Source organism: Bufo gargarizans, chromosome 3 (assembly GCF_014858855.1).
Source record: "Bufo gargarizans isolate SCDJY-AF-19 chromosome 3, ASM1485885v1, whole genome shotgun sequence".
In the NCBI taxonomy this organism is placed as follows: domain Eukaryota; kingdom Metazoa; phylum Chordata; class Amphibia; order Anura; family Bufonidae; genus Bufo; species Bufo gargarizans.
The window spans coordinates 30,410,514-30,430,220 of NC_058082.1; the positions used below are offsets into that span (position 1 = coordinate 30,410,514).

The following is a 19,707-nucleotide window of genomic DNA, read 5'->3' on the forward strand; positions in this document are numbered from 1 at the left end:
ATCCTAAGTGTCTTCCATGTTCGAAGCCTTAAAAACTATCCGTCCGCCATTATCCCCTCCTAGTAAGGGAGGGGCATAATGGAACAGGGCGGGCAGCAGAATCGGCCAGGTCCATGGGAGACACCTGTGTAAACCCAATCATAGTTTAAACCCCGCAAACACATTCTATAAGTCACATAAAAAGTATATACACATATAAAACCTCTTGCTATAGATAACTAATATAAAATCTTCTGTTGGTTGTCTCTCCAAGCATGCTTAGTAAGGTGTTCTTATCCATCATGAATTATAAATCAGCAGGCACAATATTCAGAAATCAAAACAAAAAACCCAAAACCCAAGATAACTATAAAGATCCCTGAGTTTTGGTCAGTATCCAAAAAGCGGCAAATAATCATATTTTACTAAAGTGTCCCATTTGTGTCATATATTTCTTTGATGTTCATCCTTTCATTTTATTCATCCATTATATTGGAATTAAGTATTTTATTTTCTTCGTTGAGCTCAAGAAACGCATTATGTGAACTAGGACAAAATGGGAGAAAGAGAAACCGCTTTTATCGGACATAAGATATTAGGTGGTTAGTCCATAAAACCAAACCAGAAGTATATCATATATCATGTGAACGGCTGCTTCACAAATCTCCACAGTACATGCATTGATATAAAATACATGTGTGTGGAAAAAGCAGACCATCTCACATAACAATAAAATTATTGCAGCGAAGGAAAGACAGAATTATCATAACAGCCGATCTACATATATATGATATTAACTCCAAATGCCTATCCATTTTGCATATGCACACCATGGGCAGGTTGTAATAATATATAAACTAGTATCCTATTGTTATAAGGGCTTTTTTCTCTTTTTTCAGAGACATACTGGATTATTATATTTGATCCTGTATATTATCTATATCCATGTCTCGTTTCTGAGACATGGACTATCTATGCGTCAAGCTTTATTTTTAGGGAAGACATTAAAGCAACAACTATAGGAATCAAAAAAATTCAAAGATTCAGCAATTCAGAACCGCACATGTGTTAGATCTGTGCTCCAATCCCGCCTGTAATAAACAAACATTCATTGTTCGCTTGATATACAAGAGGGTATGAGGTGAATAGAAAGACATTTCCATCCCCCCTATTACTCCTATTATGAGATCAATCAGTGTGAGCAATGTCGATCACATGTGCGGTTTTGATTCCAGCACTATAGCCTACTGTTCATTACAATATTACTAGTTATCATTGTCTACCCTTGGTTTAACATGATGGTATATCAGTAAGGAGAGATGACACTATCAGAAGAGGAAAAAAGAGCGAAAGAAAAAACCTTAGCAGTTAAAATAATCATATAAATGTATATGTTAGGTTAAAAATAATGGCAAATCATGCATATGCTGCAAGTCATTATCAGTATAAGTACATTAGTTCCCTTTTGAGATTGAGCCCCAAAGGATATCTTGTGCTCAATCTCCAGATCCAAAATGCTTCTCTTAGAAAGATTTTTTGTTTCAGGTCTCCACCTCTCTTTGGCAATGTAACCCGTTCAAAGGCAAATGTGCTGAGATTGTCTACACTACGTCCATGCACACTTATGAAATGTTTGGCTGCATTCGATGTACCTGTTGCTGATGGATTACGGATATAATTGAGATGTTCTCTCAATCTATCCTCAAATTTTCTGCTTGTGCAGCCTACATATATTAAATCACATAATGTGCATGTGATAATGTAGACAACCCCGACTGTATCGCAATTTATGTAGCTCCTAATGGGGAACCCTTCTGAGTGGGTTGAGTTGAAAAATTCCTTGGTGTTAATAGTAAATTTGCATGTTATACATCTGTGGGGGAGTTCATAAGAGCAAGAAGAAATTGTAGCACGGATGTGGCTTTCTTTGGGGAATGTGCTAACATCTGGGCCCGTCTGAAAAAGCGAGGTTACCCACATTGGATGTTATATAGAGGTCTAAAAATAGCAAAAAATAAATCGAGAACAGACCTATTAGGACTTAGGACCAAGTACAAATCTAATAGATTTCCTACGGGATATGAATGTCCTATACAGGATGAAAGGAAAAAAGATGATTATAGTAAAACGTATACTCCATCTACAAAGGTTCGGACGGATGAATACGTACCGACACTAGTTTTAACTTACAGTAAACAATTTCCTGAAATTAAGAAAACTATTAAAAAATTCCTTCCAATCCTGTATGAGGACAATATTCTCAGAGAAATCTTACAAAATGGATGCCGCGTGGTCTCAAAGAGACCCGGAACCTTAGGCAAACTACTTTCACCTTTTATGTATAGTCCAATTCAAGCCAAAGATCCACCTACGTGGTTAAAATATACAGGCTTTACCAAATGTGGGAACAACAGATGTATAACATGCAAATTTACTATTAACACCAAGGAATTTTTCAACTCAACCCACTCAGAAGGGTTCCCCATTAGGAGCTACATAAATTGCGATACAGTCGGGGTTGTCTACATTATCACATGCACATTATGTGATTTAATATATGTAGGCTGCACAAGCAGAAAATTTAAGGATAGATTGAGAGAACATCTCAATTATATCCGTAATCCATCAGCAACAGGTACATCGAATGCAGCCAAACATTTCATAAGTGTGCATGGACGTAGTGTAGACAATCTCAGCACATTTGCCTTTGAACGGGTTACATTGCCAAAGAGAGGTGGAGACCTGAAACAAAAAATCTTTCTAAGAGAAGCATTTTGGATCTGGAGATTGAGCACAAGATATCCTTTGGGGCTCAATCTCAAAAGGGAACTAATGTACTTATACTGATAATGACTTGCAGCATATGCATGATTTGCCATTATTTTTAACCTAACATATACATTTATATGATTATTTTAACTGCTAAGGTTTTTTCTTTCGCTCTTTTTTCCTCTTCTGATAGTGTCATCTCTCCTTACTGATATACCATCATGTTAAACCAAGGGTAGACAATGATAACTAGTAATATTGTAATGAACAGTAGGCTATAGTGCTGGAATCAAAACCGCACATGTGATCGACATTGCTCACACTGATTGATCTCATAATAGGAGTAATAGGGGGGATGGAAATGTCTTTCTATTCACCTCATACCCTCTTGTATATCAAGCGAACAATGAATGTTTGTTTATTACAGGCGGGATTGGAGCACAGATCTAACACATGTGCGGTTCTGAATTGCTGAATCTTTGAATTTTTTTGATTCCTATAGTTGTTGCTTTAATGTCTTCCCTAAAAATAAAGCTTGACGCATAGATAGTCCATGTCTCAGAAACGAGACATGGATATAGATAATATACAGGATCAAATATAATAATCCAGTATGTCTCTGAAAAAAGAGAAAAAAGCCCTTATAACAATAGGATACTAGTTTATATATTATTACAACCTGCCCATGGTGTGCATATGCAAAATGGATAGGCATTTGGAGTTAATATCATATATATGTAGATCGGCTGTTATGATAATTCTGTCTTTCCTTCGCTGCAATAATTTTATTGTTATGTGAGATGGTCTGCTTTTTCCACACACATGTATTTTATATCAATGCATGTACTGTGGAGATTTGTGAAGCAGCCGTTCACATGATATATGATATACTTCTGGTTTGGTTTTATGGACTAACCACCTAATATCTTATGTCCGATAAAAGCGGTTTCTCTTTCTCCCATTTTGTCCTAGTTCACATAATGCGTTTCTTGAGCTCAACGAAGAAAATAAAATACTTAATTCCAATATAATGGATGAATAAAATGAAAGGATGAACATCAAAGAAATATATGACACAAATGGGACACTTTAGTAAAATATGATTATTTGCCGCTTTTTGGATACTGACCAAAACTCAGGGATCTTTATAGTTATCTTGGGTTTTGGGTTTTTTGTTTTGATTTCTGAATATTGTGCCTGCTGATTTATAATTCATGATGGATAAGAACACCTTACTAAGCATGCTTGGAGAGACAACCAACAGAAGATTTTATATTAGTTATCTATAGCAAGAGGTTTTATATGTGTATATACTTTTTATGTGACTTATAGAATGTGTTTGCGGGGTTTAAACTATGATTGGGTTTACACAGGTGTCTCCCATGGACCTGGCCGATTCTGCTGCCCGCCCTGTTCCATTATGCCCCTCCCTTACTAGGAGGGGATAATGGCGGACGGATAGTTTTTAAGGCTTCGAACATGGAAGACACTTAGGATCATGACTAAGAACCTAACGGTTCGAAACGCGTAGATCCGGGGCTCCTGGGATCACTAGTGTTTGTCATTTATTGCTGTACTCACCTGGATTTCATGGTGTCAATAAAGACCGGGATTTTCATACCATACATTGCGGTGCTGGAGCAATTTTTTCAACTTTCTTCCCCTATAACAGTGTCATCCACAGACCCCCGCCCATAACAGTGCCATCCACAGACCCCCCCCATAACAGCGCCATCCACAGATCCCCCCCATAACAGTGTCATCCACAGATCCCCTATAACAGTGTCATCCACAGACCCCCGCCCATAACAGTGCCATCCACAGACCCCCCCCCCCATAACAGCGCCATCCACAGATCCCCCCCATAACAGTGTCATCCACAATTTGTTTTAATATGGCCTTTGAACATAATTTTTCAAGTAAAATCATATAAACCCCTTTTTTGTAATTTTTGTGTTTTTTCCCGATTAATTGATGAAATTATCGACAACTAATCGATTGTTCAAATAATCGTTAGCTGCAGCCCTAAACCCTACGTTCTATCAAAATGGCCCCAAGGAAATCTCCAGCACGTCCTGCAAACAGTGAGCCCTCGCACAGCTCCATCAATGGGAAAAATTAAGTTTTGATTTAGAATATGGCAACGCTAAATCAGATTTCAGTATTTGGACTGACCCGCAGAATTAACAGGTTGTCTGTACCACGTGCTGAATGCCGAAAAACAGATCCCAAAAAGCAGTGGTGAAATTGCTCTCAAAATATAATTTACCAACGCTGTGGACAGGCTCGGGAACAGTCTGTCTGCACAGTTAGTCATTGGGAGCCCCTGATTGATGTAATTGGTCACATCAGAGGACATCTTGGGACCTGGGCAACAGGCTGCAAGTAAGTAATCAATGTAGCAATTGAGTAATAGTCTCAATAAACCATCCGATATTGACGTCACTTGCTGCCGTTATGTGCTGATCCTAGATATTGTGGATGACCCCTTTAATATTTAAGTACCTTATATGAAAATGGTGTCAATAAAAATACAACTCATTTTGCTCTCTAAGGCTACATGCACACGACTGTATGTGTTTTGCAGATCCACAAAAAAACGGATGATGTTCCGTATGGCATCCATTATTTTTTATTTTTTTTGTGGATCCATTGTAATAATGCCTATCCTTGTCCGCAAACTAGAAAAAAATAGGACATGCACAATTTTTTTTGCAGAGCAACGGAACGGACATACTGATGCGGACAGCAATGATTGGGTCCGCATCCTATCTGCAAAAAAAAAAACGGAACGGACACAGAAGCTAACAACGTTTATGTGCATGTAGCCTAAGGCCTCATGCACACGACCGTGTTTTGTTTCCGTGTCCGCTCAGTTTTTTTTGCGGATAGGACGCGGACCCATTCATTTCAATGCGTCCGCAAAAAACGCGGACAGCACACCGTGTGCTGTCCGCATCAGTATGTCCGTTCTGTTGCTCCGCAAAAAAAAATTGTGAATGTCCTATTTTTTTCAAGTTTGCAGACAAGGATAGGCATTATTACAATGGATCCGCACGGAACGGCATCCGTTTTTTTTGCGGACCGCAAAACACATACGGTCGTGTGCATGTAGCCTAATTGAGAGAGTCAGTCAGATGACCTGCCGAGTGATTTCAAGAGAAAATACCACAAGTCCGGTTGCTCTGACTTATTACTACTGACATACCATGACCTGGATGAATGAGAACCTTGCGGACCGCAAAACACATACGGTCGTGTGCATGTAGCCTAATTGAGAGAGTCAGTCAGATGACCTGCCGAGTGATTTCAAGAGAAAATACCACAAGTCCGGTTGCTCTGACTTATTACTACTGACATACCATGACCTGGATGAATGAGAACCTTCACAGAAATCTATAGGATAGGCCATAAATGCCCGAAAGGTGCAGGTTCTACCTCTGACCCAAGAACGGGACTCACCATGAGCGGAAATCACACTGCGCTTGTGTGGCTTCCTCTTGGGTCACTGTGAGGGTACTTCTCAGAATGTATTTTTAAAGTTATTTTTGGAAGTCCAATAGGAGTGGAGGAGTGACCATGCATGCACAGCTTGCTCTACAGTTACCTCAAAGCTCCATTCTTGAGATATAGGTGGTTCCCACCTCTGTGACCTGCTCCCCTCAGACATTTATGGCATGTCCCAGGCATGCTCAGCCCTCCAGCTGTTGTAAAACTACAACTCCCACAATGCCCTGCTGTAGGCTGATAGCTGTAGGCTGTTCGGGCATGATGGGAGTTGTAGTTTTGCAATAGCTGGAGGACTGCAGGTTGAGCATGCCTGCATAGATATAACATAAATGATCCAGATGACGGTTACCCCTTTAAAGAGTATTCCCATCTGAGAAAGTCCTGCTGCCGCCTGGATGCGGTGGGCAGAAGTGGTCAGGACTACAGAACTAGCCAAGGGGCTGTTCTACACTGTTTCCATATCTCTGATTGCTGGATGGGAGTTACCAGCACAGTGGACAGTGTCGGTGCATGGACGCACCCTCCTTTGGTTATGTCCAGTTGTCAGTTCATACATCACCTAGAGCAGGGATGGCCAACCTGCGGCTCTCCAGCTGTTGTAAAACAACTCCCACTATGCCCTGCTGTAAGCTGATGGTGAAATGTATGAAAGTCTCCAGATTTTGCTGTTTCATGAGGAGTATTACTGCAGTAAAGAACTTGTTGATCCAGGGAGTTATTCTGATGACTGACTGGAGTCAGGAAGGAATTTTTTTCCCCTAAAGTGGGGAAAATTGGCTTCTACTTCACAGTTTTTTTTTTTTTCTGCCTTCCTCTGGATCAACTTGCAGGATGACAGGCCGAACTGGATGGACAGATGTCTTTTTTCAGCCTCATAAACTATGTCACTATGTTACTTGTGCTTTGATTTTTGGCGCTCCGTTTTAGTAGACATTGCATACTGCGGTAGCAGAGATAACTGGGCATCACAGCGGCGCGACCATCACTACACGATTAGCTGCAATAAATCACACACATCTCATTCTTGTCAAGTCTTGTCTGCAGGCAGCTCGGTGGAAAGCCTTGTGAAGCCCAGGCGCCCACCGTCTGTCACTGCGTTATCACAGCCAGGCGGGGAGAACGTCATTGAGAAGATGTAAATCCGTTTATCAAACCGTCACGCTTCCAAAGGCGTAACTAGAAAAGGCTGGGCCTGATGGCAAACTTTTAAGTTGTGCACCCCCCCCCACCGCGGACTGTACTCTTATTATCATATAAAATCATTCAGCAGTAGACAAGACCAAAGGCTAATATTTGACTCCTTCTAGAATTGAACACTCCCTTTGATTGAAGGTATATATTATATATACCTCGTATGCAGATTCTGCACCTATGGAGGTGAGAGCTTGCGGCACGTGTGGGTTCACATACATCATTAAGTACCGCAATGCATACATGCTCCTCTTCTCCTCCAGAGGTGCTGTATCTGCAAACTGAGAATATACAGTTGCAAGAAAAGGTATGTGAACCCTTTGGAATTATACGGATTTCTGCACAAATTGGTCATAAAATGTGATCTGATCTTCATCTAAGTCGCAACAATAGACAATCACAGTCTGCTTAAACTAATAACACACAAATAATTAAATGTTACCATGTTTTTATTGAACACACCATGTAAACATTCACAGTGCAGGTGGAAAAAGTATGTGAACCCCTAGACTAATGACATCTCCAAGAGCTAATTGGAGTGAGGTGTCAGCCAACTGGAGTCCAATCAATGAGATGAGATTGGAGGTGTTGGTTACAGCTGCCCTGCCCTATAAAAAACACATACCAGTTCTGGGTTTGCTTTTCACAAGAAGCATTGCCTGATGTGAATGATGCCTCACACAAAAGAGCTCTCAGAAGACCTACGATTAAGAATTGTTAACTTGCATAAAGCTGGAAAGGGTTATAAAAGTATCTCCAAAAGCCTTGCTGTTCATCAGTCCACGGTAAGACAAATTGTCTATAAATGGAAAAAGTTCAGCACTGCTGCTACTCTCCCTAGGAGTGGCCGTCCTGTAAAGATGACTGCACAGAGGGCACAGAGCAGACTGCTCAATGAGGTGAAGAAGAATCCTAGAGTGTCAGCTAAAGACTTACAAAAGTCTCTGGCATATGCTAACATCCCTGTTAGCGAATCTACGATACATAAAACACTAGACAAGAATGGATTTCATGGGAGGATACCACAGAGGAAGCCACTGCTGTCCAAAAAAACATTTCTGCATGTTTACAGTTTGCACAAGAGCACCTGGATGTTCCACAGCAGCACTGGCTAAATATTCTGTGGACAGATGAAACCAAAGTTGAGTTGTTTGGAAGAAACACACAACACTATGTGTGGAGAAAAAGAGGCACAGCACACCAACATCAAAACCTCATCCCAACTGTGAAGTATGGTGGTGGGGGCATCATGGTTTGGGGCTGCTTTGCTGCATCAGGCCCTGGACGGATTGCTATCATCGAAGGAAAAATTAATTCCCAAGTTTATCAAGACATTTTGTAGGAGAACTTAAGGCCATCTGTCCACCAGCTGAAGCTCAACAGAAGATGGGTGTTGCAACAGGACAACGACCCAAAGCATAGAAGTAAAATCAACGACAGAATGGCTTAAACAGAAGAAAATACGCCTTCTGGAGTGGCCCAGTCAGAGTCCTGACCTCAACCCGATTGAGATGCTGTGGCATGACCTCAAGAAAGCGATTCACACCAGACATCCCAAAAATATTGCTGAACTGAAACAGGTCTGTAAAGAGGAATGGTCAAGAATTACTCCTGACCGTTGTGCACGTCTGATCTGCAACTACAGGAAACGTTTGGTTGAAGTTATTGCTGCCAAAGGAGGTTCAACCAGTTATTAAATCCAAGGGTTCACATACTTTTCCCACCTGCACTGTGAATGTTTACATGGTGTGTTTAGTAAAAACATGGTAACATTTAATTCTTTGTGTGTTATTAGTTTAAGCAGACTGTGATTGTCTATTGTTGTGACTTAGATGAAGATCAGATCATTTTATGACCATATCATTCCAAAGGGTTCACATACTTTTTCTTGCAACTGTATATACATGAATGGCAGAGCTAAGCAGAGAGTCTACAGGCGACATTCAATCACGGGAGGAGCAGTGCCAAAATACTGACTCACTAAATCACAAAGATTGGGCTGTAACTGGGCAGCAAAAGTTCCCTCGGACCCCCGTTCCCTGTTCAACTTGCATGCACAGTAATGTACTCCACTGTCTCAAAGTTAGATATACTGTCAGAGAGACTGTCTGCACTTCAGAGGAAGATGGCACCACACATGAGCAGAGCGCCTCCAGGCTCTGCCGCCAGGCTTCCAACCTTCTTCTCTTACTGCCTAGCGTTGCCGCCATTATTTTATAAATAGTGAAAGTTTAGGGCAGGCAGACCTGGTCCTTAAAGCAGCTCTTCGAGAATTTTATATTGAAGGTCAGCTGTTCTGGCACAAGGAGTACACAGCCCTGCCCGTTATGTAGTTGTCACTGTAGGGACCAGTGAGCCCTGAACTCCTGCCTAGAACTGGCTCTACCCATTTGCACCATCTGCTCTAAACGGTGGCCCACAACTAGAGGGCAGTCTCTTCCTAAATAAGTGCAGTTTCCAAATCAAAGAAGGGAGAACAGGGAGACAAATAGCAAATGACTGGTGAAACGTACCAAGCCAAGGTCAATTCTGGTAGAGTCCAAACCGAACCTAAACAGAACCAGAGAAGCAAATCCAGGGATAGTAAGGGGTCAAAACATGGATATCTCATCAAGTCCAAAGTGTTAGGCAGGAGGCAGAGTATAAATCCAAGGTCAAGTATCCAGAAGTCCGCAATGCAGTAAAAAGACTAGTGATGCAATCTAGGGAAACCAAACACAGGCAACCTGTGGTCAGCAGATTGCCTGTCTAAATAGGACACGTGAGGCGCGTGACTTCACATGACCAGTGACATCAGCATGCCTAACGTGCAAGCACCAGCTCTGATTTTGCAGTGCTTCTCCACTGGATGACCTGGCTGCCTCCCTACCATCCAGACTCCGGCGGCCTGCAGACTGAAGTATTGGACAGAGCCGGTTACTGAAGTGCTGCTCCCTTCACGTCAAGCAGTAACCAGCCATAGAGCCTATTCCTGGAGCTGGACTGACTGCAGAACAACTGATTAGTGGGAGGCTGGGTGTCGGACCTCCATCAATCTGATATTGATGATATATCCCGAGGATAGACCATCCTTATATAAAAATACGTTTTCAGAATTTGTTTTTAAAAATTTCCCATGGCAAGCAATTGTGAAAAAATTGCAAAAAAAAAAAAAAAAAGGCATAATCAGCAGTTTAATCTTCCGCCGCTTACAAAGCCACGCTCTGATCTTCCAGTCATCTGTTACTGTATCACAAGTTCTTTTGACGGAATTTTTTTAAATTCATCTAAAAATTTACTTTCAAATTTAAAGGGAGTTTGTCACCTCAAAAATCAGTTTCAAAATAAGCACTCTGCCATGTAGAGCATGTCCCCCCAAATAATAATGATATCTGTCTTGTGAAAATCCAGTCCTCTAATCCATGCTTTTTATTTTTATACAATTAAGGCTTTCGGTGCACTGTGGGCGGGGACACACCATCACCCTACCAGTAACACTTTATTTTTTGATTGACAGTACCTAGACTTCAGAGAATGTAGCTATGACACAAGGAAAGCCAAATGCACTGAACGGGGCAGCCCTGCCCATGGTGCACCAAAAACCTTATTTGCATAAAAAGAGGCTTTTCTCAGGATCAGGGGACCAGATTTTCACCAGAAAAGTATACAGGGAGTGCAGAATTATTAGGCAAGTTGTATTTTTGAGGATTAATTTTATTATTGAACAACAACCATGTTCTCAATGAACCCAAAAAAACTCATTAATATCAAAGCTGAATATTTTTGGAAGTAGTTTTTAGTTTGTTTTTAGTTTTAGCTATTTTAGGGGGATATCTGTGTGTGCAGGTGACTATTACTGTACATAATTATTAGGCAACTTAACAAAAAACTAATATATACCCATTTCAATTATTTATTTTTACCAGTGAAACCAATATAACATCTCAACATTCACAAATATACATTTCTGACATTCAAAAACAAATCAGTGACCAATATAGCCACCTTTCTTTGCAAGGACACTCAAAAGCCTGCCATCCATGGATTCTGTCAGTGTTTTGATCTGTTCACCATCAACATTGCGTGCAGCAGCAACCACAGCCTCCCAGACACTGTTCAGAGAGGTGTACTGTTTTCCCTCCTTGTAAATCTCACATTTGATGATGGACCACAGGTTCTCAAAGGGGTTCAGATCAGGTGAACAAGGAGGCCATGTCATTAGATTTTCTTCTTTTATACCCTTTCTTGCCAGCCACGTTGTGGAGTACTTGGACGCGTGTGATGGAGCATTGTCCTGCATGAAAATCATGTTTTTCTTACCTTGCAGACTTCTTCCTGTACCACTGCTTGAAGAAGGTGTCTTCCAGAAACTGGCAGTAGGACTGGGAGTTGAGCTTGACTCCATCCTCAACCCAAAAAGGCCCCACAAGCTCATCTTTGATGATACCAGCCCAAACCAGTACTCCACCTCCACCTTGCTGGCGTCTGAGTCGGACTGGAGCTCTCTGCCCTTTACCAATCCAGCCATCTGGCCCATCAAGACTCACTCTCATTTCATCAGTCCATAAAACCTTAGAAAAATCAGTCTTGAGATATTTCTTGGCCCAGTCTTGACGTTTCAGCTTGTGTGTCTTGTTCAGTGGTGGTCGTCTTTCAGCCTTTCTTACCTTGGCCATGTCTCTGAGTATTGCAGCACTTGAGTTGGACGGCACTCCCGAAAAAATCTTTTTTGCACGGTGCTCAGTGGTAATGTGAGATAATGTATATTAAAGGAGACCACGGCACTCGTTTTTTCGTATTTAAGAAAATTATTTTTATATTTTTCATATTTTCATTTCATGATATAATTTTCATTTCATGATATTATTCCAAAATTTCATTGTTTTAAAGCATCCAGGAATGCAAAAGACTTGGCCAACGTTTAACGTTTCGGTCCTTGTATGGGACCTTGATCACGGCCTGGAGTAAAATACAATGTAATATGTCAAGAGACATTATATATAATAAAATGGTATATATTACATCATTATTCATGGTATATATTACATGTATGTCAAAAATAGTCAGCTCTCAGATCACTTGGGAGCACAGAGGATGACAGGTAAATATACTGTCGTATTATAAAGATATCATCTATAGTAGAGCTGCATACAGTCGGGTACAGTAGTATAATAATAGAGCTACACGTAGTTGAGTACAGTTAAGTACAACATTGGGCGGCGAAATTGAAAATACCTTGTGCTTTTGGGCACTCCAGTGATGTTGCAGCTCTGAAATATGGCCAAACTGGTGGCAAGTGGCATCTTGGCAGCTGCACGCTTGACTTTTCTCAGTTCATGGGCAGTTATTTTGCGCCTTGGTTTTTCCACACGCTTCTTGCGACCCTGTTGACTATTTTGAATGAAACGCTTGATTGTTCGATGATCACGCTTCAGAAGCTTTGCAATTTTAAGAGTGCTGCATCCCTCTGCAAGATATCTCACTATTTTTGACTTTTCTGAGCCTGTCAAGTCCTTCTTTTGACCCATTTTGCCAAAGGAAAGGAAGTTGCCTAATAATTATGCACACCTGATATAGGGTGTTGATGTCATTAGACCACACCCCTTCTCATTACAGAGATGCACATCACCTAATATGCTTAATTGGTAGTAGGCTTTCGAGCCTATACAGCTTGGAGTAAGACAACATGCATAAAGAGGATGATGTGGTCAAAATACTCATTTGCCTAATAATTCTGCACGTAGTATAGTTCTAGTTCGGAACACCTATTCTACACGGTGATATGATTATTTCAAAATGTACTTGGAAGGTGACAGACTCCTTTAAAGGGCATCTGTCAGCAGTTCTGTACTAATGACACTGGCTGACCTGTTACATGTGCACTTGGCAGCTGAAGGCATCTGTGTTGGTGCCATGTTCATATGTGCCCGCATTGCTGAGAAAAATTATGTTTTAATATATGCAAATGAGCCTCTAGGAGCAACAGGGGCGTTGCCATTACATCTAGTGGCTCCGCTCTCTCTGCAACTTCCGCGCCCTCTCCACATTGATTGACAGGTCCAGGCCGTGTAAACGTCATCATGCCTAGCCCTAACGTCTTCTAAAGTTCCGAGCTGCACCGCATGCTTCAGTACAAAAGAGAACTTCCAGCAATCCTCTTTCCTGTACTGCGCCGGATGCTGAAGCGCATGGCGCGAGACTTTAGGAGAAGTCGGGGCCAGGCGTGAGCCTGTTTACACTGCCTGGTCCTGATAGTCAAAGTGGAAAGAGCGTGGCAGTTGCAGAGAGAGCAAAACCTCTAGGTGTAATGGCAACGCCCCCATTGCTCCTAGAGGCTCATTTGCATATATTAAAACTTCATTTTTCTCAGCAATGCGGGCACATATGAACATGGGACCAACACAGATGTCTCCAGCTGCCAAGTGCACATGTAAGAGGTCAGACAGTGTCATAGGTACAGAACTGCTGACAGATGCCCTTTAAGCTTGCTGCCCAAGTAATCTGTGCCCAGCAGACTGTAGAGAGAAGATTGACGTAATATTCACTACTTCTATGTTCTCCGTTCCCAGATACCTGGCACTCAAGGTCCAGCGGCAGTTATTCTTTTGGTCCTGGTGATCATGTGACTGATTATGTGATGGCTGGGCATGTCAATTCATGCTGCTGATATCCACCAAAATATTATCCTTTGCACAGTTTGAAACTTGCAACAATTCCACTGCAAACTTCATCTGCGGCAAAATCTGGTATAGCCGTACCCTAAGGGTCCATTCACACGTCCGTAACTGTTTTGCGGTCCACAAATTGCGGATCCTCAAAACACAGATACCGGCCGTGTGCGTTCTGAATTTTGTGGACCGCACATGGCCAGCCCTATGATAGAAGTGCCTATTTTTGTCCGCTATTGCGGGTAAGAATAGGACATGCTTTATCTTTTTTTGCAGGTCCGTGGAACGAAACTACGGATGTGGACAGCATGCAATGAAATGAATGGGTCCAAACCCGTTCCACAAAATTGCAGAACAGATGCAGACCCAGAACTACAGGCGTGTGAATGGACCCTAAAAGTCCTCTGGATAGATCATCAGCATCTGATCGGCGGGGGCCCGACACCCCTGCCGATCAGCTGTTTGAGAAGGCAGTGGTGCTCCAGGAGTGCCGCGGCATTCTCACTGTTTACCGCAGGCCCAGTGACGTCACGACTAGTATCAACTGACCTGGGCGCGGCTAAACTCCATTCAAGAGCTTACAGAGCTTAGCCGCACCCAGGCCAGTGATACTAGTCGTGACGTACCTGGGCCTGCGGTAAACAGTGAGAAGGCCGCGGCGCTCCTGGAGCACCACTGCCTTCTCAAACAGCCGATCAGCGTTTAAACAAACTGCAGAACCCCTTTAATAAAAGATTTTGGAAAGGAAAAACAAGCCTGATCCATGGAGGTCTTAGCTCACAACTTATTGAACTTAAGGTGACTCTCCGGTTCAAGAAAGAATAATTCACATTAACTGGGAAATGAACAGAAAACTTACCTGGTAACCTGCTTTTCATTTTCTCAGCTGCAGATCCATCAGTTCCCAGGTTCCTTTTCCACCATCCAAGATGTCCACAATGCTTATCAGACCGCCTGAAGCAGTTTCATTAGCACCAGGGGAATTTGCCCAGTATCGGGGCTGATCAGAGTATACACTACGCACACATATACATTAATATATTCATAAAATGTAGAACCAAGTAGGGAGTATCCGGCTTGGCCTCCTGTGCAGGAGATATCTCTTCATTCTTCCACTGACAGCTTGTTATCTGGTCTCCTTACGCACGCTTTACAGTGTCTGGCCGCTTGCTGCTACTATGCCTGTTAGAGGAGAGAGATAATGTTATGAATGCTTATGTTCTGCAGAGCTGGCACCGCTGGTATCTACCTTCTAGGCTGGGACTGCATAGTTTTGATGTAAAAAAAAAAAAACTATTGGAAATATTGACAAAAAATATTATTAACCCCTTGATGCCTCCTTGGCATAGTGCTATAGCATTAAAGTAAGTAAACTAAAGTAATAGTAATATAAAAGTATAATAATCTCCATGTCTCGGTTACTGCAGCTAGCAGTGTAAACCTTAGCAGCTTTCATTCGAGGTTGCGTCCAGTGAGATTAATACAGAGAAGTACTGTCTGCACCAATAGATGAACTTTTGGGGAAGGACTTCTCAAAACTAGAGCAAAGGATACATTGAGAAGTTTCCTAAAATAACCAGATTGCAGCTCTTGTGTTTCATGGACCCATTGAAAAATAGGATTAGGCCAACTGGGCGTTCTACTGTCCAGACTCCATCTACAGTGGACTGTGTAGCCACCTAACAGCTAAGGAATAGCCGATAGACCCCCTTGTTGTCTGACTGGTGGGCAGATTGTGACATACATCTGGCATGCCATTGGTGCCAGACTCCCTGTCATAGCGGTGACATCATCAGTCCCCACAGAACTTGGAACATGCCACTGGACACCACGAGATGGGTACACAGTGTTGATTTGGACACTGTGAGGCGGCACCGTGTCTGGCTTTGCCAGAGGGACTGTGTAAGGGAAAGAGAGAGTGCATCATAGGAAGGACTACTACACACAGAACGTATTACGTGGTTATGTCACTAACCTGGAAAGGTGATGCTACGGGTCTATCCTCTCTTAAAGTGGGTGATGGAATGATCTTGGCTGCTGCACTCCTCCTGACCAGGCTCAGGTGAGTCAGAAGAAACTCACAGGATGCAGGGAAACTTCACGAATTCAAGCAGCTCTGCTACACGAAGAACATTCCTCAGGAAGTTGAATCGGAATTATTTATTGTGCAGAAATACAACACGTTCCGGGAACTGGTCTGGTTCTGAAATGCATTGTATCTCTGCACAATAAAGAACTCCAATGTAATTTCCTGAGGAATGTACTTCATGTAGCAGCTCCGCTTCCTGAAATTTTCCCTGCATCTTGTGCAAAACAGTGGAGTCATTGGGTGGGTTTACCTGAGTGGGGTAGATACGAAGGCCATAATTACTTTTACCCATAGGTTTATTACTTCTGTCATCTCTGTTAAATCCAGCCCTGCTACATCAGTACAGCTATGGCATATTTAAAGGTCGTATGCAATGGGCAAAGTTCTCTTCGTTTGTCAAGTTAAAAGGGGCTACCCAATTTGGGGACGGACACCTTAAACCCCCTTGTGACGAAAGGAACCTTGCAGCCCCACCTGGAGTGACTACTACGTGGGGATCACTTGATACGGTCTTGTCACTTTTACCAAGACGTGAGGTTCAGCACTCCCTGGAATACGTAAGGTTCGCTTGACACCGTGTGGGATTCGTCGATCGAGATAAAAGAACGGGCACACTAGACAACAGGATATATACAATAGTCAGAGATACAGGTGATAGTACAGTCAGAGTTAACAGATAATGTGAGAGTCAGTTACTGAATAGATGTATTGTTCTTGATGCTGTAGTCACATGGGAGGCAGTGATGTCAGCGGGGTTTCCAAGTCTCTCCAAACATGACATACAGTGTGACCTCCCTTCAGAGAAAGACAATGGCCACTGCCTTGCACGGGCAATTAACCCTTGGTCGGTCACGCCCCTCCCACCCCCTGGGAGGACCGTACTCCCCCTTCCCTTGGGTATGGTAGCTATAAATACAAAAACCCAATATGCATCCTAACTCCTCACAGGAAAGTCATAGGGAGGTGGTTCTTGTGCCAATGGATCCGGCCAGGTCCCTGGTACACTTGGAGACCAAACGCAGTGTTGCATCTTGGCTCCCACTAATTTTCCATATATCCCTTTTTCTTGTGTCCTAGTTGTCTAGGAAAGCTCTGTGATACCTTAGCTGTACATGTAGGTTTGGCACTTTAATAGGTCAGTGCAGTCTAGGAATTGGTTCACTTCTGACTTCTTTGACATTGTAAAGTGATGGTGTGTCTTGTCACGAAACCAGGAATGTCTGTCCTGAAATGACCCCTTTAAATTCTATTCACCCTTCTCTTAGTTAGAGGTGTCCTTCCTTACCTTTCTTCTAGGCTCGACAAACTTTATCCTGAGACATGTGGCACGATATGACTAGTCTTAAAAATAATATTTTAGGAGTTGTTTATGTTAAATGTGTATGTGGCCACCCAGTGGTTGTAATGTGAACTGCATCCTGTTGATGGTTTTTCTAGCATATCAAGACAGTGTATTGAATTTGTATCGTGAGACAATGAAGGAAAGATGTGTCGGACGCATCTGTGCATCTCTAAGTTGGAAAGCTGAGTGCTTTCCAATAAACAAGATGGTTTCCATGTAGCTTCCACAGTAATATGATTAGGTATATTTGCTGTTCAGGAGTATATGAAAAGTTGGGTTGCACTATACGGGGAGGCATATTGGTTCTGATGTATCTTTTCCAGAACCGATTCACCTTTAGAATAATCTGTATTATGTGTGAGTGCCAATCAGTCTCCTGTTTTTTTTTTTTTCTTCTCTCCAGGTGCCATGGCCGTGTCCATCCCTCGTCTTGACCTGGTGATCTCATTTGTGGGTGCTGTGTTCAGCAGTTCATTAGCCCTCATCCTACCCCCGTTGGTAGAAATCATCACCTTCTATAAAGAAGACATCCACCCGCTCACAGTAGCGAAGGATCTCGCCATCGCCCTGATTGGAATTGTGGGATTCGTTATGGGGACATACGTGACGGTTGAAGAAATCCTTTATCCGACTCATTTATTGTTAGTGGCAAATGTCACAGGGAGTCCTCTTAAAGACATCAACAGCACTACCTTGGGAACTCCTTGAGAAGAGAACATTCTTATTCCTGTGCCTTTAAATCTGGATGAAGGGGGCTCAACAGATTTATTTATTAAAAGCAATACTATATAAAGAGATATTTTATTATATATTTTATGCTTTTTTTTTTTTATCTGGGTAAGGGTTAATAGTCTTAGGTGTCTTTTGGGTTGTAGTTAGGGATATTCTTACCAATTACATTTATGGTGTACTTTTTATGATGGTTCGCGGTCAAACCTTAAGCACTTTTAAAGTATTCGGTGGGAGTTGTAGTTCCACAGCAGCTAGAGAACTACATGTTGTAAACCGCTGCTTCAAAGGATGTCAGCAGTAGTTTAGCGCAATTAGGGAAACCTACACTTTCCCAAGGTAAAGATGTCTGTCTTAAAGTAAATGTCTCCTTTCAGCTTTTATATTTGTTTGTCTAACATTCTGTACCGATTAATTTGCTAATGTATACTTTATAGTTGTCATAGCTCGGTTTTTCTGTTGCAGAACCTCAAATTCCTGACATAGACTTAGAGCTGGTGATAAAATTCTTGCTACCTGCAGCAACCACTAGGGGGAGCTTACTGCATACTCCCTCTATTGGCGGATACGGACTGATCTTTGCCATTTAGCCCTATGACTTTGCTAGGGGAGCGGTGTATCAGTAAAGCCAAGTTATAACCCCTTAAAAGGGAGTCTGTCATGTAAAACAGCTCAAATCACACTGTAGGTTGCATACACAGTTCGTAAATGGTACCTTTTATTGCCTTGTCTGCTGCTCTGATGGTCCACAAATTAACTTTGAAGCCATATGCAAAGGAACTTGCAAGTGCCCAGGGGCGTTGTTTATTGCTGCAAATGCCCGGGCCCCCAGGTGTTACCCGGTTATAACTCCTTCTCTGTCTGGCTGTAAGCCAACCTAGTATCCTCTTAGCATCACTGTCCTCTGTCCCCGAAATCCCGCGCCGGAGCATGTGCAGTCCCTTCGTCGATGCCTCCGCCCATACTCTGTATTGTATGGGGCGTGCCTGGGCCTGGCAGTGATGTGTGCGGGATTTCGGACACAGAGGACAGAGACGTCAGGAAGATACTGAGCTGCCTTACAGTCAGACGGGAGGATTTATCGCTAAATAACATCTGGTCCCAGGCATTTGCAGCAATAGACAAGGATCCTGGGCACTTGCCAACTTATTTGTGTATGGCTTCAAAGTTCATTTTTGGACTATCAGAGCAGCAGACAAGAAAATAAAAGGTACCATTTGTGAACTGTGTATGCACCCTCCTTTGGGATTTGAACAGTTTACATGAGTAAAATAGATAGACTCCCTTTAAGGCATTATCATGTACATGTACGACGTTGTCCTTTAAAAGGGTTGTATGCCCACTCCACATGCGGTGGGTACTGTCTGTATAATACAGCAGGCACCTGGCTGCAATGTCTGGGATCAGCGTTGATGCCCTTTGCCTTCCAATCGGACCCCCAGCAGCAAAAT

General features: G+C 42.4%; 1 protein-coding gene and 1 long non-coding RNA gene across 3 annotated transcripts in view; one reads left to right on the forward strand and one right to left on the reverse strand.

Annotated features, from left to right (window-relative positions):
• SLC36A4 (solute carrier family 36 member 4) overlaps positions 1-19,445 on the forward strand; it is a 284,195-nt gene extending 264,750 nt beyond the window's left edge. The window contains exon 11 of one of the 2 annotated variants that reach the window (XM_044286008.1): positions 17,931-19,440. In XM_044286008.1, the coding sequence (XP_044141943.1) occupies positions 17,931-18,235 (305 nt within the window). In that variant the 3' untranslated portion in view covers positions 18,236-19,440. Of the gene's footprint in view, positions 1-17,930 lie in introns of both variants that reach the window. The other variant, XM_044286009.1, reaches the window with a different exon arrangement.
• Positions 14,954-16,198, reverse strand: LOC122931925. Its single transcript, XR_006388253.1, has 3 exons — positions 16,072-16,198; positions 15,155-15,278; positions 14,954-15,050 (listed from the first exon to the last, which is right to left on the reverse strand). It is a non-coding gene; the product is annotated as an uncharacterized LOC122931925 (long non-coding RNA).
• Positions 19,446-19,707: the final 262 nt, after the last annotated feature.